We start from the raw sequence: 15,360 nt of genomic DNA, 5'->3' as shown, positions 1-15,360 counted from the left end.
TGATATATATGGCATAAAAGTAGTGGCTGGCATCCAATATCCTTTGCTTAAATAGCACAACAATTTATGTATCTGTTCCAATAAATCATTCAGTGAAATTGTTTTCTATTTATAAAAGGCCGCAGTGAAGCTTACTTTCCTGGCGGCCCTCGTAATTGCGTTCGAGTGGCCAAAATTTGTATAAGCATTTGTTTTGACATTATTAACATGGTGGAAAAAGAAAACTTTTTTATCTGCCCCCATGAGAATGTTTGCTTGTTAGTCTTAAAATGGATAAAAAAAATATACACATTTTCTAATGTAAATAACACAATAAAGAGGAATTAGTCATGAGCATGAAGCAATGATAACAAAATATTGCTAAAGAACATAGCTCGGACTCCAGAAACTTCAGTCCGAGTAAGTCGAGAAATCGAAATCTCTTTTCTGTACTTACACACTAACCACGCAAGTTAAAAAAATAATATATTAATCAGAAAGAAAATAGAACTGAACTCATACCACTGTTTGCCGCTTTTACTGTTCCTCTCCAATTCAGTCACAAGATCATCAGCTAACTTAAAAAACGTGAGACCAAAAAGTCTTAATTTTTATGCTTTTATAATCTAGTTTACAAAATTATTTTCTATTTTGTTTGGACCACCTTAAAATGACTATCAATAGAACAGGTAGGATTTAATAAACAACGTTTCACGAAAGTCTGAGATAGTTTTTGTAGTTGCTGTACATTTTTGGATTAAATGAAATCAAATACGTAGTAAAAATATGTCATATTTTATACAGTTATATATAACTTATAACAAAAATGTCATGTTTTATAGAGTTACATTCATTTTCATAACATGAATGTTACTGAAACCTCACACTCTGTTGTACAATTGGACACACATATGAATAGCACACCAAAAGATCGTGCTATGTCCACTATATCAAATCTTACAGGAGAGCAATTGGAAAGTTAGACTTTAGCACGTTCTTTACCTGTGTTCTTCATGTTATGGTCACATTATTACGCAATGCTCAAATTGTGATGTCATACAGTATTTATGAAATTTTATTCAGTTTTAACTTGAGAGTAAATACAGTCAGCTCTGGATATAGTGAACTCCGTTATAGTGAACATTCGGCTATAGTGAACCTAAATCGTTGGTCCTGACCCGCATACATTAAAAAGTACTTTAATATTTCCGTTTATAGTGAACCCTCACTTCGGTTATAGTGAACCTTGTATCCTGACAAATTCTCATTTGAAGTCAGACTTTCTTGTACAAGATTGAAAGAATGTGTTGAGAACAACATTGTAAGTTTCTTACTCCTTTAGTCAAAGGACAAAGGTAGGATTAGTGATTCCTAGAAATGAGCTGTAGGCATACTGTAAATCCAGGCAACGCATGACGAACTTGCCTCACTCCCGTCGAAGGGTTGCCATTCTGTTCTCAGGCACACTACTCTACTGTTATTTCTAATCCTCCACCCTCAAAGGGTTGACTTTTGTTCTCAGAAACATTGACGGATAGCATCGAAACAATGGAAAATGGAATTGTCTTCTTTTATTAAAAAGGGACGGACATTATGTCCAAAGCATAAATGAAAGTAAGATTTCGATGGCTTTCAAACTTCATCAACCTCCTCCCAGTTTCCATTAAGTGACCCGGGAAATTCCAAGCTTGAGTACGCAGTCACACCATAACAGCGTTTGTCATTTCTACCTAATCTAGTGTTCCAACTATATATTATTTTAACGTACCGAAGTACACAAGATATTTCCATGCAGATATTCTGCGTCATCATACGATGAAAGTAATGGAACGGAGAAAAATTCTCTCCGGCGCCGGGATTTGAACCCGGATTTTCAGCTCTACGTGCTGATGCTTTATTCACTAAGCCACACCTGATACCCACCCCGGCGTCGGACAGAATCGTCTCAGTTTAAGTTCCAACTCTTGGGTTGCCTCTAGTGGCCACCCTCTGCACTACGTCATAGATGTCTATGAACATAGGACTGAAGTCCACACATGTGCTGAGGTGCACTCGTTATGAGTCATCGTGTGATGACGCAGAATATCTGCATGGAAATATCATATGTACTTCGGTACATTAAAATAATATATATGATATGCGTAAATCACTTCGTGGTTTAAGACGGCGCTTATTCCGTCGGATCCCGGCCAACTAGTCACTCATAACGAGTGCACCTCAGCACATGTGTGGACTTCAGTCCTACGTTCATTGACCTCTACGACGTAGTGCAGAGGGCGGCCACTAGAGGGAACCCAAGAGTTGGAACTTAAACTGAGATGATTCTGTCCGACGCCGGGGTGGGTATCCGGTGTGGCTTAGTGGATAAAGCATCAGCACGTAGAGCTGAAAACCCAGGTTCAAATCCCGGCGCCGGAGAGAATTTTTCTCCGTTCCATTACTCTTTCATCGTATAGTGTTCCAACGGCGAATATATTGTATAAAAATGTCGAAGCGTAAAGTGTTTTCTTGGGAAGATGAAACTAATATAAAAGTGCTTTGAATATCGTCTTTCGCAAGCGGACGTGGGTCGACAGCATAGTTTAAGTAAATCAACTGTGAGCAACAGTATATATAAAAATAAGATATTTTAGTTCCTTTTTCACAATTCCATTCATTTCTGCCATTTAAGGTTAGGGGAGAGACACTTCGGATTTAGTGAACCTCGGATATAGTGAACGAAATATGAATGTCCGCAGAGGTTCACTATATCCGGAGTTGACTATAATTGTATAGATTTTACTTACTTACTTAAGGCTTTTAAGGAACCCGGAGGTTCATTGCCGCTCTCACATAAGCTCGCCATCGGTCCCTATCCTGAGCAAGATTAATCTAGTCTCTACAATCATATCCCACCTCCCTCAAATTCATTTTAATATTATCCTCCCGTCTACGTCTCGCCTCCCCAAAGGTCTTAATCCCTCCGACCTTCCAACTAACACTCTATATGCGTTTTTGGATTCGCCCATACGTGCTACATGCCCTGCTCATCTCAAGCATCTGGATTTAATATTCCTAATTATGTCAGGTGAAGAATAAAATGCATGCAGTTCTGCGTTGTATAACTTTCTCCTTTCTCCTGTAACTTCATCTCTCTTAGCCCCAAATATTTTCCTAAGAACCTTATTCTCAAACACCCTTAACCTCCGCGATATCGATGTAGCCAAAAAGCCACCTGGTCGTGCATGGGTAGATCTATTTTCATCCTATTCCAAAGTACACATCAGTATAAAATGTTATCGGTTGTCTGTCTACTTCTGATGTAGGTCTATTTTTACGTCCTTGATCTTTTACCTTTTATGAAAGTTTTAAATATACCGGGACAAAAGTGAGAGTCCAAGTTTCACAACCATACAGAAAAACTGGTAATATAATTGTTTTATAAATTCTAACTTTCAGCTTTTTTGAGAGCCGATGGATGATAAAAGCTTCTCAACCGAATAATAGCACGCATTTCCCATATTTATTCTGCGTTATTGCATAGATCTACATATCGATAGTTGAGAATCACACTGTTCTAAGTCCAACTTTTTATAAGAGAAAAATCTGTGTTTCATTGTGTTCCAGTTCTTGTCTGCATATATGAATCGAACAAAATTATAAATATTCCTCTCCATAAGGTTGCTATGAAGCTATTCCAAATTGTTTCATGAAGCTTTGAATGTCAGGAGCTTAAAATAGCTCTCCTGAAAAAAAAAATAGTAAAATGGACTTGGAACAGTCTGTTTCTGGGCCATCGATATGTCAAATTATTTTCTTCAAATTAATTTCTTATTAGAATTCTAAATAGTTTATTTACAACTTTTGAACATGTTTTCACATTGATATAGTTGTGAGAATAATATATTTGTTCTATAAAAATATTTTACCATGTGAAGATGAATACCACGTGAAATGAATATTTATAAGTCTGTTGCTTTCGCCTACGTATCTCATTTCGAATGTGAATTAAAGGTTTATTGAAAGATCAAATACCTGTACGTTGACAGTTGTCAGTCATTGTTTCTGAATTATGCATAGACGTGCAAGATTATCGATAATAGCAAATTCTACAATTTGGAATTTCTCGTTAGAGATTTTTTCTTCTTCACTCTGTCCTAGAGTAGTGACGGGAGAATTTTTGTCATCACATTTCTCTAGTTGAAGAGACGAATTTTTCTGCTTCGGCTTCAATTCGCCTCTTCAGCTAGAGAAGTGTGATGACAAATTGTGTCGATCAGTACTCTAGGACAGAGTGGAGAAGGAAAAAATCTCTAACAAGAAATTCCAAATTGTAGAGTTTGATACACCTCCACAAATGCTATTGCCATGTCCTTCGACTTTGCTTTGCAAATATTTGCAATATAAGGCAAACTTCACGGGATGTTTGAGGAAACCCATGTCTTTAAAATATGCCGGTACTTCATACTCCGAATTCCGACCAACTTGTTTTGATTATTTTATCTAATAATTAAAATTTTCTTTGTTTTTCGTTGTTTATTATCTAATAATTTTCAGCATGTAATGTCATTCCTGATTGTGTCAGCTTTCCAACGAAATGTTCTACGTCACACACAAAATCGCACAAATATTTGTTTTGTCATGAACTCTGCAGATTAAATGTAAAACAACGTTTGTGACACATGCTTGAAATAAGTCTAATATGGCACAAACCCTCTTATCCAAGCCATGAACTTGGCCACATCGGTATATATTAAATAGTTGTGCAAGTCACATTGCTGATTCAGCTTGTCCCAGAGGGACAGATGTACCACACCGCGAAGATACCATTTCATCCTGTCTCCATCTGGATAACCTATCATGAACCCTCCTCCACTGTCTCCACTGCATGGCCCAGAACCTGAAACAGATAGTGAAGATTTTATAGTCCAAACACGTATTTACCTATTTATTTATATATTTACTTATTTATTTATTAATTTATATTTATTATTTAATCATCATGATGAACTTTCTCATTTTAGACGACGTGGTCTGTCTGTTACAGTAATCTTAAGAAAGATGGCCTTGGTTCTCCCACCGATATTTCTTATTTATCGTAATATTACATAATTTGCGTAGGTAATTGAAATTAGTTATGTTTTTACTTTTTTTTTAAAGAAAAATATACCTTTTATATTTATATTTGAGTCGCATGAAAGCACTGTACTACCACCAAATGTGCAGAGATTTTCATGATATTTTACTATTCTTTTTTTTTTTTTTTTTCGGAATATGTATTTCTACTATATGGGATTCATGACTATTTTCTTTTCTGAAAGAAGCGGAGCTAATAATTTTTATCGCGCTTCAATATACATCACACACCGCTGAGTTTTAATGCTCAAACTTCGGATTTTTTTTTATGTATCATCATTATATTAACATACCTCTGCCAACCAATGTCCTTTCACAACAGACGACAGAACGACATTCAAAGAAGAATCGGAAATGCATGTAAGAGATTCTGGAGCCTCAGTTTCATTCTGACGGACAAGACTTGCAATTTAAAATTAAGAAGCCGAGTCATGAACAGCTGCAGCCTTCCAGTTCTCCTATACGGAGCACAGACATGGTCTGCAACGGAAAGAGAGCGGGACATGCTGAGGAAGTGCCAACGGAAAATGGAGAAGTAGATGCGGAACATCACATTCAGACACAGACTGCGTAACGAAGATATAAGGAGACAAAGACGCAGCAGAAACGGCCGACAAGCTGAAGAAGAAATGGGCAGGACACGTGATGCGACTCAACGCGAACCGGTGGACACACATCCTTACGACATGGGACCCAAGGATTGGCAAACGCAACGCTGGAAGACAGGAGACAAGGTGGACGGACGAACTTAGATCAAGATTCGGTTATGTATGGTCAAGAACAACGAAAGACAACTAATCACAAAGTTACTTGCAACCCAAACAGTGACTAGTGTACAGTGGATCCTTCAGTGTTAATCCAGACAACATCTCAAACTATTACATTACAAAAGTGACCATAATTCTTAACATAATACTTTTGGTAGATTAAGAATATTGTGACGGCCACGTGAGGTTCGATCTCACGACCTACGGAGACAGGGCGAAGTCGGCCGTATTGGGCGGGTTGCGCGCGCATCTGCTTCCTGGGGCATGTGCTATGGTGGGGAGAAAGGGGAAAGAGCGACTTCGGCAGAGAGGAGAGATATCCGGATGATTCGAGAGTGGAATCTTTCGCGAACTCTCCAGAAACTATAGTTTGGTTATAAAAGACAACGCGCAAATGAACGTGAGTCAGTCAGTAAGGCAGTGTTGTTAAAGTCAGTGGAGAGCAAGCCAGACAGTCTTGTGTAGCAGTGAAGCCAGCTTCGAGACCAGAGCGCGACTTGAGTTGTGTCCGTAACTGTGGAGCCTGAAGCCCGAAGTTCGAGTGCAGTGGACCGCAGTTGGGGGACCTGAGTTCGAAGTGCAGCGGATCGTCTCTGAAGGTCTGGGGTTCTAGATACTGTGAACTCGAGTGACTGAGCTAGAAGAACTAGCCAAGATAAACGAGCTGTGAACTGAGAACTGACGGTTCTGTGTTGTAAATAGTGCTTTGTGAATATTAGTTAAGATTAACAGTTCATTGTTGTTCGTAATAGTCCAAGTAAATTGTCATTGTCTGTGGAGTGACTAACGAATACTGTGTTACTGTGTGGAGAGCAAATCCTATTGTTGAGATAATAAAATTACATTGTTGTTCAGTATAACATTTACAATATTTTCTTTATGTATATTTTTAGGGCAGATTAATTCCTATTTTGTTTTTAATGAACAAGGAAATTACTTGATACTTCAGCCTTCTAACGCAGTGCCGTGTGCAGAATTTTGTCAATTGTTCACAATTTACATTATCGGTATTTTAAATATTATTATTACTATTATTATTATTATTATTATTACTACTATTACTATTATTATTACTATTATTATTATTATTACTATTATTATTATTACTATTATTATTATTACTATTATTATTATTATTATTATTACTATTACTATTATTATTATTATTATTATTATTACTATTACTATTATTATTATTATTATTATTATTATTATTATTATTATTATGATGTTGCGGTATATTTATTAAAATCCTTGTAAAATCTTTGAAACTAATTTGTTCACAGTCATCTAATTATTAACAAATAAGTTAAATTTCATGTTGTGACAGCTTCATTTTATCAGAAGGCCTGTCTATAATAAAGATAGGTTTGTTATAATTCGAACGTGCCGCAGCACCAAGCACAGGAATTATATTGAAGGAGGAGTAGGAAGACTATGCCTTATGTCGATGTAGATTTTGTTACTCTGATAGTGAAAATTTAGAGACGGAAAACGATTATGGATTAAAAAAAACTCAAATCTGAATATATGCAATTTTTTTAAGTTAAAGGAGGAATTTAAACCCGGTAACTCCCCACTCACCCTTGCGTACTCTCTGTTCTACGGTGATTATGTTAAGAACACTTTAGGATATTCCACCTTGTGCTCGGATTCAACATTTTCAGTTCCAGCACATGGTGGAAAGCCCAGAAGTCTTCTTCTGATGGTAATTAGTAGACATAAATGACTACCGTTCCAAGATATCGTCTTTTTCCTACAACTTAGCACACACTTACCGTCTTGAGATCCTGCACAAAATGTCCTGTTCGATGTGTAGAATACAAATTCCTTGTTACTCAGCAGACATTGTTCTTGAGATACAATAGGCATTACTACTTTACGTGGTTCCAAGCTCACAGCCCCGGTTTCGTCTCGACCCCAGCCTGCAACCTGTGAAATGCACGAATTACTAAATGTTAACATTTTCATTTCTTTTAAAATTGTTTCACTCTAAATATAAAAAACAGCTGCAACTCTCAATAATACACGACTTACGCGTATCATATTACTATGATGTACCGAAGTATATATGATATTTCCGTGTAGGAATTCTGCGTTACCATATGGCAGCGGTGGCGAAAATATAATCGTGCGCCGAGCCACTGTGTAACCTGCAACGTGCATAGCACTTATAGAGGGAGGCGGACACCCGAAGGGGAAGTGAAGCAACCGACATATTAAGGGATTTTCATTTTCCTTACGTCAAGCACTTAAATATAATTTTATACAGTACAAGGCTACAAACTAATGTTTAGTACGTGTAACGAACCTAAAATTAGCTGTCTTCAGAATGTCTCTGCGACAGAGTTTCAAAATAAGGAATTATGTCACTTACTGCCAGTCGTAGTTGATCAGGAAGGTATTTGTTTGTTAGTCGTGATCTAAATTTGGTTTTTACTATTTTAATTAATTGTTGAAAATAATTTTTCACAAACCTAAGTTGTAGCGAACATGGCTTCAACAGAGCAAGCGAAAGAACGAAGCTTCGGATATTTATTTTCTGGCAAAGATTTGAAAGTTCAACATTAGTCAAGTCCTTACATATAGCTTTCATTTGACATCACATAGTAAATCAGTGAGTTCAAATTGAAGAGCTAACCGCATTATTCGTACATCTGCTGAAAAAGGGTCGACGTACAGAGATGATGATGATGATGATGATGATGATGATGATAGCAACAACAATAATACTTAACCTTTTAATGTTTCATCAGTAACATGTAGTATAATGCCGTTTTATGTTATACAACCGTTTTCCTCGTAATACTTGTGAACAAATCTTACATTTAATATTCTCATCATATTGACAGCAAAAAAATGCGTCCTCCCATCCTACTTGGAACTTTCGTACATGATTTCGAGAGAGACATATGCCACTCGGAGGTTAGAAACAAATACAAATGGAAAGGAGTTTGACTTCAGTGAGTGAGAGGGTGGGGGTTGGCGGAGGTTAGAAGCAAGCGAAATGCACAGCTATCACTGCGAGCCACAATGTCCTGCGAGTCACGTTCTCGCCACGGCTGCCATATGATGAAGGATGGGTAGAACGGAGAAAAATTCTCTCTGGTACCGGGACCCGTAAGTAATCACCTAGTGATTCAAAACTGCGCTCATTCCGTCGGATACCGGCCACTTAGTCACTCGTAATGAGTGCACCTCTGTACATAGTGCGTTGGACATTGTGCCACTGTCACATATCCTGTGACACAGTACATGAGGGTTGGGCACTAAAGAGAAACTGAGAGGGATTAAATCCGGCATCGAGACTGAAATCCGGTGTGGCTTAGTGGATAGAGCGTCAGCACGTAGAGCTGAAAACCCGGGCTCGGGTCCCGATGCAGGAGAGAATTTTTCTCTGTTCTACTCATCCTTCTTATATGATAACTCAGAATTCCTGCACGAAAATAGGCTACTATATGTAGGTACTTCGGTACATCATAGTAATTCTGTATATATTTCAACTAGATTGTGACTATAATTAAGATTTTATGCTCGACCATGCCGAAATGTAGTAATTATACACCTGGTAGCAGTCCTTTCATGCATGTCATTAAAGTACACCTACTCATTAAAGTACAAGTGTTCAGCCAATGACAAGTCAGCTTTGTACCGTTATAAAACCGCAAGTATCGATTATTCTCGGATATGCAATCGAAAGAGAATTAGCGAAAAGTCACAGAGGCTGGAAATCCAATACTGTCCCAAAAGGTTATGTTCTGTTACTATAATAATTAGCGTTATTTGTAAATAATATTCAAATAAATTCAATTTGTCATCTCGTTTTTCAATGTCGAATTCAATAATCAGTCAGTGGCATTACTGTTCCTCGGAAAAAATCAATACTTTCGCGTCTGCGCACATCTCACAATTCACTACCTAGAACAAGGTCACTTCCGATCTTGTCAGATACAAATAAAATGTATAAATCTGAATAATTTCAAGTTAGAAATATGGTCGAGCATAAAAAGTCGTATGAAACTTGCCTATAATGGTAATTAAGACGCTCATATGAATATTATGAAACTAGCTTGCGCTCCTTTCATAAACAACCATACTTGCGCCTTAATTACTATCATTATAGGCTCGTTGCATAATGTACTATTATAGTACTAATAAAAATGTTTATCATGTTCGCTATTGTATCTGTGAAGCGATGTACGAATACCATGGAATGTAAATAAATTCAATACAATACCAAAAATAAATATACCGACGAGGTGGAAAAAGAACAGCAAGTCCTCTAAAATACTCAGTATTGATACCTACCGCTATATTTACCTACAAAACAATAAACATTTATTAGTTGATCCTAAATAAAAATCAACTTACTGTGCCCGATTGTCCAACGATTTTATTGATATTTCCTTCAAATTTCCAGAGGCATATTGGTTGCACATAAACCGTATATTCGACCTCGTACCGCATTATTAGCACTGCCAAATCTGCTTCAAAACCTTCTTCGTTGTAGTCAGGATGTAAATGCACTTTTTCGACCTGAAAGTTTATAACAAATATATGCAATGTATCACACTTCAGTAATTCTGCCATACAAATTGAAGGGTATTCAGAATTATACAGTTGCCACTCTTTAAGTTTCAATAATCTCTCATTATTTTTAATCAAACCTTATGATTTATATTAGCCAAGTTAATAAAACTAAACGTTCAAATGCAAAATTATTGGGTAGGTGAAAACTGCACATTTTGATCCGGAAACTGCACACCGCTTTTCGAGGGACCCACTAATCCTATCCGAATACTGCACACTGATTCACAAGGGTTTTACTAATCCTACCCAGAAACTGCACAATTTAAAAAATATATTTCTTTTGCATTTGGCTGACTTTACATTGAAACTTAGCTTACTTTCTTCCTTCATTGCTTTGCAGTTTAATATAAGTCTCAAATTGTATGTCCAAAAGTTGATTCACGAATTTATACAATGAAGGATGACTGCTGTAAAAACTGACAATAAAATGCTTTTGAAATGATCCACAGCCATTTGTTGTGCGAGAGGTCGATGCAGTCACCTCTACAGTAGGAGGGAAAATTGCATCTACGGAGATGTACGTTTCTAGTAAATAATCTGCAAATTTCTCAAGTCTAATAGGCTATCTATTGTCGGACCATCTAATCTATGCCCCTTCAGCGCTGTCGTCGTTCTTGGAAAAGTTAACGCCTCTACTCACCCCATTCCACCCGTTTCTCTCCCACTACGTCAAACAGCAGGCCACGAACCTTACCGAATAGAGATGTTGCCAAACTTCCGTCAAACAGTGTCATGTCTCTTGAATATTGCTTATAATACTGTAAGGTTAATTATTACTTATTCATAATTTAATTTAAGTACGTCTAATGACGCTGATTGACTTATGCAAAATGCTATTACTTGCTTAATAATATTTCTTTCACCACTCCGTGCTACAGTATTCATGTTGAGTTGACAACACTGGACTGCAAGTGCAAATAAACTGTCCCGCAAGAAGGCTCAAAATTGTGAGTAGTGGGGGAGAGAAAGAGAGAGGGGTAGAAAAGAGAGAAATAGGAATACAGGGAGAGAAATGAATTGTCGAGGCTGAAAAGGAATTAAGGTTCAGTTCGTATATCTTACGGGGGCACAGATCCGATGGTCGGACTATATCAACCAGTTCCATAGCGAAGAAATTCCCGACTTCCTCTGGATTCAAATACGTTATGCCAAAAACCATCCTGAGCGACTGTCCTATCTCACTGTCATCCTTGTACTCCTTCGCCAGTCCTACACACTGTTATTTTACGCCACCATGCTTGCGCCAGAGCAGTGGCTTGTGCAAGATGGAAGCGGTAACCTACGAGTATAATACAACTTGCCCAAGTCAAGTCTGCGAGTGGGGATACCGGGATGGAATGTGGAGGCAAAACACAGTTGCCACAAAGGTCATTTGAGGCTCAGATTTCAAAATGTGTACATCGTTTGAAATACACTACGCAGTTGTTATCCTTGTCTTCAGAAAAAGGCAAGCTCTGACAACCGTTATGGTGTCTCCTAACCTCCCCTCCTCATGCAACTTTCTCTCCTATGCCCACTCTTGCCAATCGGAACGCCAAACCTCACTGTCGAGAGAGTGTCAAGCAGAAGTAGAAGTACAGTCTATTTCAAAGAGTCTTAAATTGTTACCGCTCTATGAACTGAAGCGCAGTAGAAAACTTTACTGTCGTATGTGACTGTACGGGTCTCCTCTCGTTACCGCCTCCTTTCACTACAAACCTGCCTCCAACTTCCCCTCTCGGCTCGCAGACTTAACTTGGTCGAGCTGTAGTAACGTATTCCCAAGTTTCATCACTGCAGCATGTATAGCTAGTTCAAAGTCTATTACTACATTAGATGGAGTGAAGTTTTTCAATTCTTTGGGTTTATAAAATTTACAGTCCTCATATACCAGCACTAAAATTCCCCATTCACTTTCAGATGTAAACAAACGCTCCATTTCGAACAAAATTAAAAGATTTTGATCAATTAAAATATGTGTAGTATCGGCAGAGGAGGTAGAAAACATTTTGGTGTGCAGTTTCCATATGACTGTAATCCAGGTAGAAAATGTTCATTTGCAGTTCCTATATGACCGAAATCCAGGTAGAAAATGTTGATTTGCAGTTCCTATATGACCGAAATCCAGGTAGAAAATGTTGATGTGCAGTTCCTATATGACCGAAATCCAGGTAGAAAATGTTGATGTGCAGTTCCTATATGACCGAAATCCAGGTAGAAAATGTTGATGTGCAGTTCCTATATGACCGAAATCCAGGTAGAAAATGTTGATGTGCAGTTCCTATATGACCGAAATCCAGGTAGAAAATGTTGATTTGCAGTTCCTATATGACCGAAATCCAGGTAGAAAATGTTGATGTGCAGTTCCTATATGACCGAAATCCAGGTAGCAAATTTTAGTGTGCAGTTTCCGACGCCCGAAATTATTTGAGGACAAAGTGGGAAGAACTCTTCATGTCACGTCTTATAGTTTCATCGACACTTCGGTCGTATCTGGTCTCTGAGTCCATTGGTGAGATAACGAGATGCTTATTTTGGAATTCTATATCTTTCCATGTGCTGAAAATTATATTTGTTAAGCTAACAAAATTCGAAACTTTTTTTATGAATCAAAAAATTATTTATTTTACGTAAACAAAATACATAAACTAATCAGTCCTGCATTGTTTATGACTGAATCCCCAACGTTCTTGCAATTTTCCGATTTCATACCTGAAGAAATCGTCAAGCCAATTTTGAAGAGCGGTTTCGTTATTAAGGGGTTAGGTACAGCTTAGAGCAGTAAAATTTTGGGAAATATTCAACATTTTTTTCCTCCATTACTGTATCTTGTACAATAATGAAAATTCGCATGTGTAAAACACTGCCCTTCTGCTATATGAAAAAAATATTTTTACGATTAAAAAATATTATTTATATATTTATTTCAAAATTCAAAATGGTGGCAGTTCACTGTGCAGTGATAAAGCGTTTCCCTCATAACTCATAAACTTGTTAACTTTTTCATGTTCTCTCTTTTTTATTATTTTATTGCCGAAACTCATGTTTACAATATCATACTCTTTCAACTACATTCCTTAATAAATAATATTTTTTTATTTTGTGTTAGAAGAAAATACTGATATTTGATTATTTTTTAAAATGAATTAATTTTTTTATCAGACAGTCTATTAAAGGTAGAGAAGTGATCTTGCTTCATGTCGTAGATATGACATGCATAAATACACACAAAAAAGTTCATCACAGAATGTTGGATAATTTTTTAGTTATGCGGGAAACGCTTTATCACTGCACAGTGAACTGAATTTTGAAAAAAAAAATTGTAAATAATTTTTTTAAATCGTAAAAATATTTTTTTATATATATAGCAGGAGAACACTGTTTTACACATACTAATTTTCATTATTGTACAAGATACAGTAATGGAGGAAAAAAATGTTGAATAATTTCCAAAATTTTACTTGCTGTAAGCTGTACCTAACCCCTTAAAGGATTTTCTCGAAGATTGAGGGATAGAAAGCAGAAAAGTGAAACTCTGATGGAGTAAGATCAGGAAAATAGGGTTGATGTGGAATAACTCCCAATCGAGCTCATGGATAATCGCTTTTGTAATGTTAGCAATATGCAGACAAGCATAATTGTGCAATCACTTGATGCAGTCTTCCCTGCCGTTTTTCTTTAATTGCGATTTCAAGGCGTCTGAGTTGTTGGCAGTAAATCTCAGCAATGATGATTGTATTCTTAAAAAGTAATTTATAGTGGATCATTCCTTCTTTGTCCCACCAAATGCACAATATTTTCTTACCAGCTTTGCACGAGAAATTGCTTTCTTGTTAGAGCTCAGGTATTCCTTTCTGTTTTTAATGTTGATGTAAAGGCACCATTTCTTTTGTCATCAGTAACAATCTGGGACAAAAACGATCGATGCTGTTGACAATCTAAACCATATATATTATTATGATGTACCGAAGTACATATATTTCCGTGCAGAAATTCTGCGTCATCATATGGTGGAAGATGAGTGGAAGAGAGAAAAATTCTCTCCGGCACCGGGATTCGAACCCTGGTTTTCTGCTCTACGTGCTGATGCTCTATCCACTAAGGCACACCGGATTCCCATCGTCTCAGTTTAAGTTCCACCTCTTGGGTTCCCTCTAGTGGCCTACCCTCATGCACTGCGTCATATAACTCAGAGGATTCAATTCGACATCGGGATTGGAATCTGGTGTGGCTTAGTGGATAGAGCGTCAGCACGTAGAGCTGAAAACCCGGGTTCCAATCCCGGTGCCGGAGAGAATTTTTCTCTGTTCCACTCATCTTTCATCATAATCTAAACCAGTAGTGTCAGAGTTGTAAGCTCCGAAACCGGTTGTGGTGCTAGAGACGTCCAGTCGGAGCGTGAACTTGCTTATATCTGTGGAAGCACCGGAGCATGCAACGAGTTATAGTGGAGCGCTCCGCTCCGTTTAGGCTGTGTCTGACAACGCTGATCTAAACGATGACTAGCAAGCGAAGGAAGCATGAAAGGTGACATACTGATTTTTGTTGTTTTCGCTCAAAACGTATGATACCCACACACCTAATTTTTTTTAAACTTTTATCGTGAAATGCATCCTGCTTAGACTCGCGTTACGGAATGCGCGCTGGTTCGAGCCCTCATGGGGGAGAAATTTTCTCATGAAATTTCGGCCAGTGTATGGGACCGGTGCCCACCCATCATCGTGATGCACTTGGGGAGCTACGATAGATAGCGAGATCCGGTTAAGCAAACCAACTATAACGGCTGGGGACTCACCGTGCTAATCACACGATACCTCCATTCTGGTTGGATGATCGTCCACCTCTGCTTCGGCATGTGGCCGTGAGGCCAGCAGCCGGCTGGTCGGTCTGGGCCCTTCGTGGGCTGTAGCGCCACTGATTATTATCGTGG

General features: G+C 37.8%; 1 protein-coding gene across 2 annotated transcripts in view; it reads right to left on the bottom strand.

Annotated features, from left to right (window-relative positions):
- Positions 1-4,375: 4,375 nt before the first annotated feature.
- The window catches only part of LOC138701212 (serine protease gd-like), a 51,786-nt gene continuing 40,801 nt past the window's right edge, over positions 4,376-15,360 (bottom strand). The window contains exons 7-9 of one of the 2 annotated variants that reach the window (XM_069827873.1): positions 10,233-10,397; positions 7,640-7,793; positions 4,376-4,858 (exon numbers count right to left, since the gene is read on the bottom strand). In XM_069827873.1, coding sequence (XP_069683974.1) covers positions 4,656-4,858; positions 7,640-7,793; positions 10,233-10,397 — 522 coding nt within the window. In that variant the 3' untranslated portion in view covers positions 4,376-4,655. The remainder of the gene's footprint in view (positions 4,859-7,639; positions 7,794-10,232; positions 10,398-15,360) is intronic. The other variant, XM_069827874.1, reaches the window with a different exon arrangement.

Source organism: Periplaneta americana, chromosome 6 (assembly GCF_040183065.1).
Source record: "Periplaneta americana isolate PAMFEO1 chromosome 6, P.americana_PAMFEO1_priV1, whole genome shotgun sequence".
Taxonomy (NCBI): domain Eukaryota; kingdom Metazoa; phylum Arthropoda; class Insecta; order Blattodea; family Blattidae; genus Periplaneta; species Periplaneta americana.
Note: the sequence above shows the minus strand (reverse complement) of the source record. Positions and strands in the feature narration are given on the sequence as shown.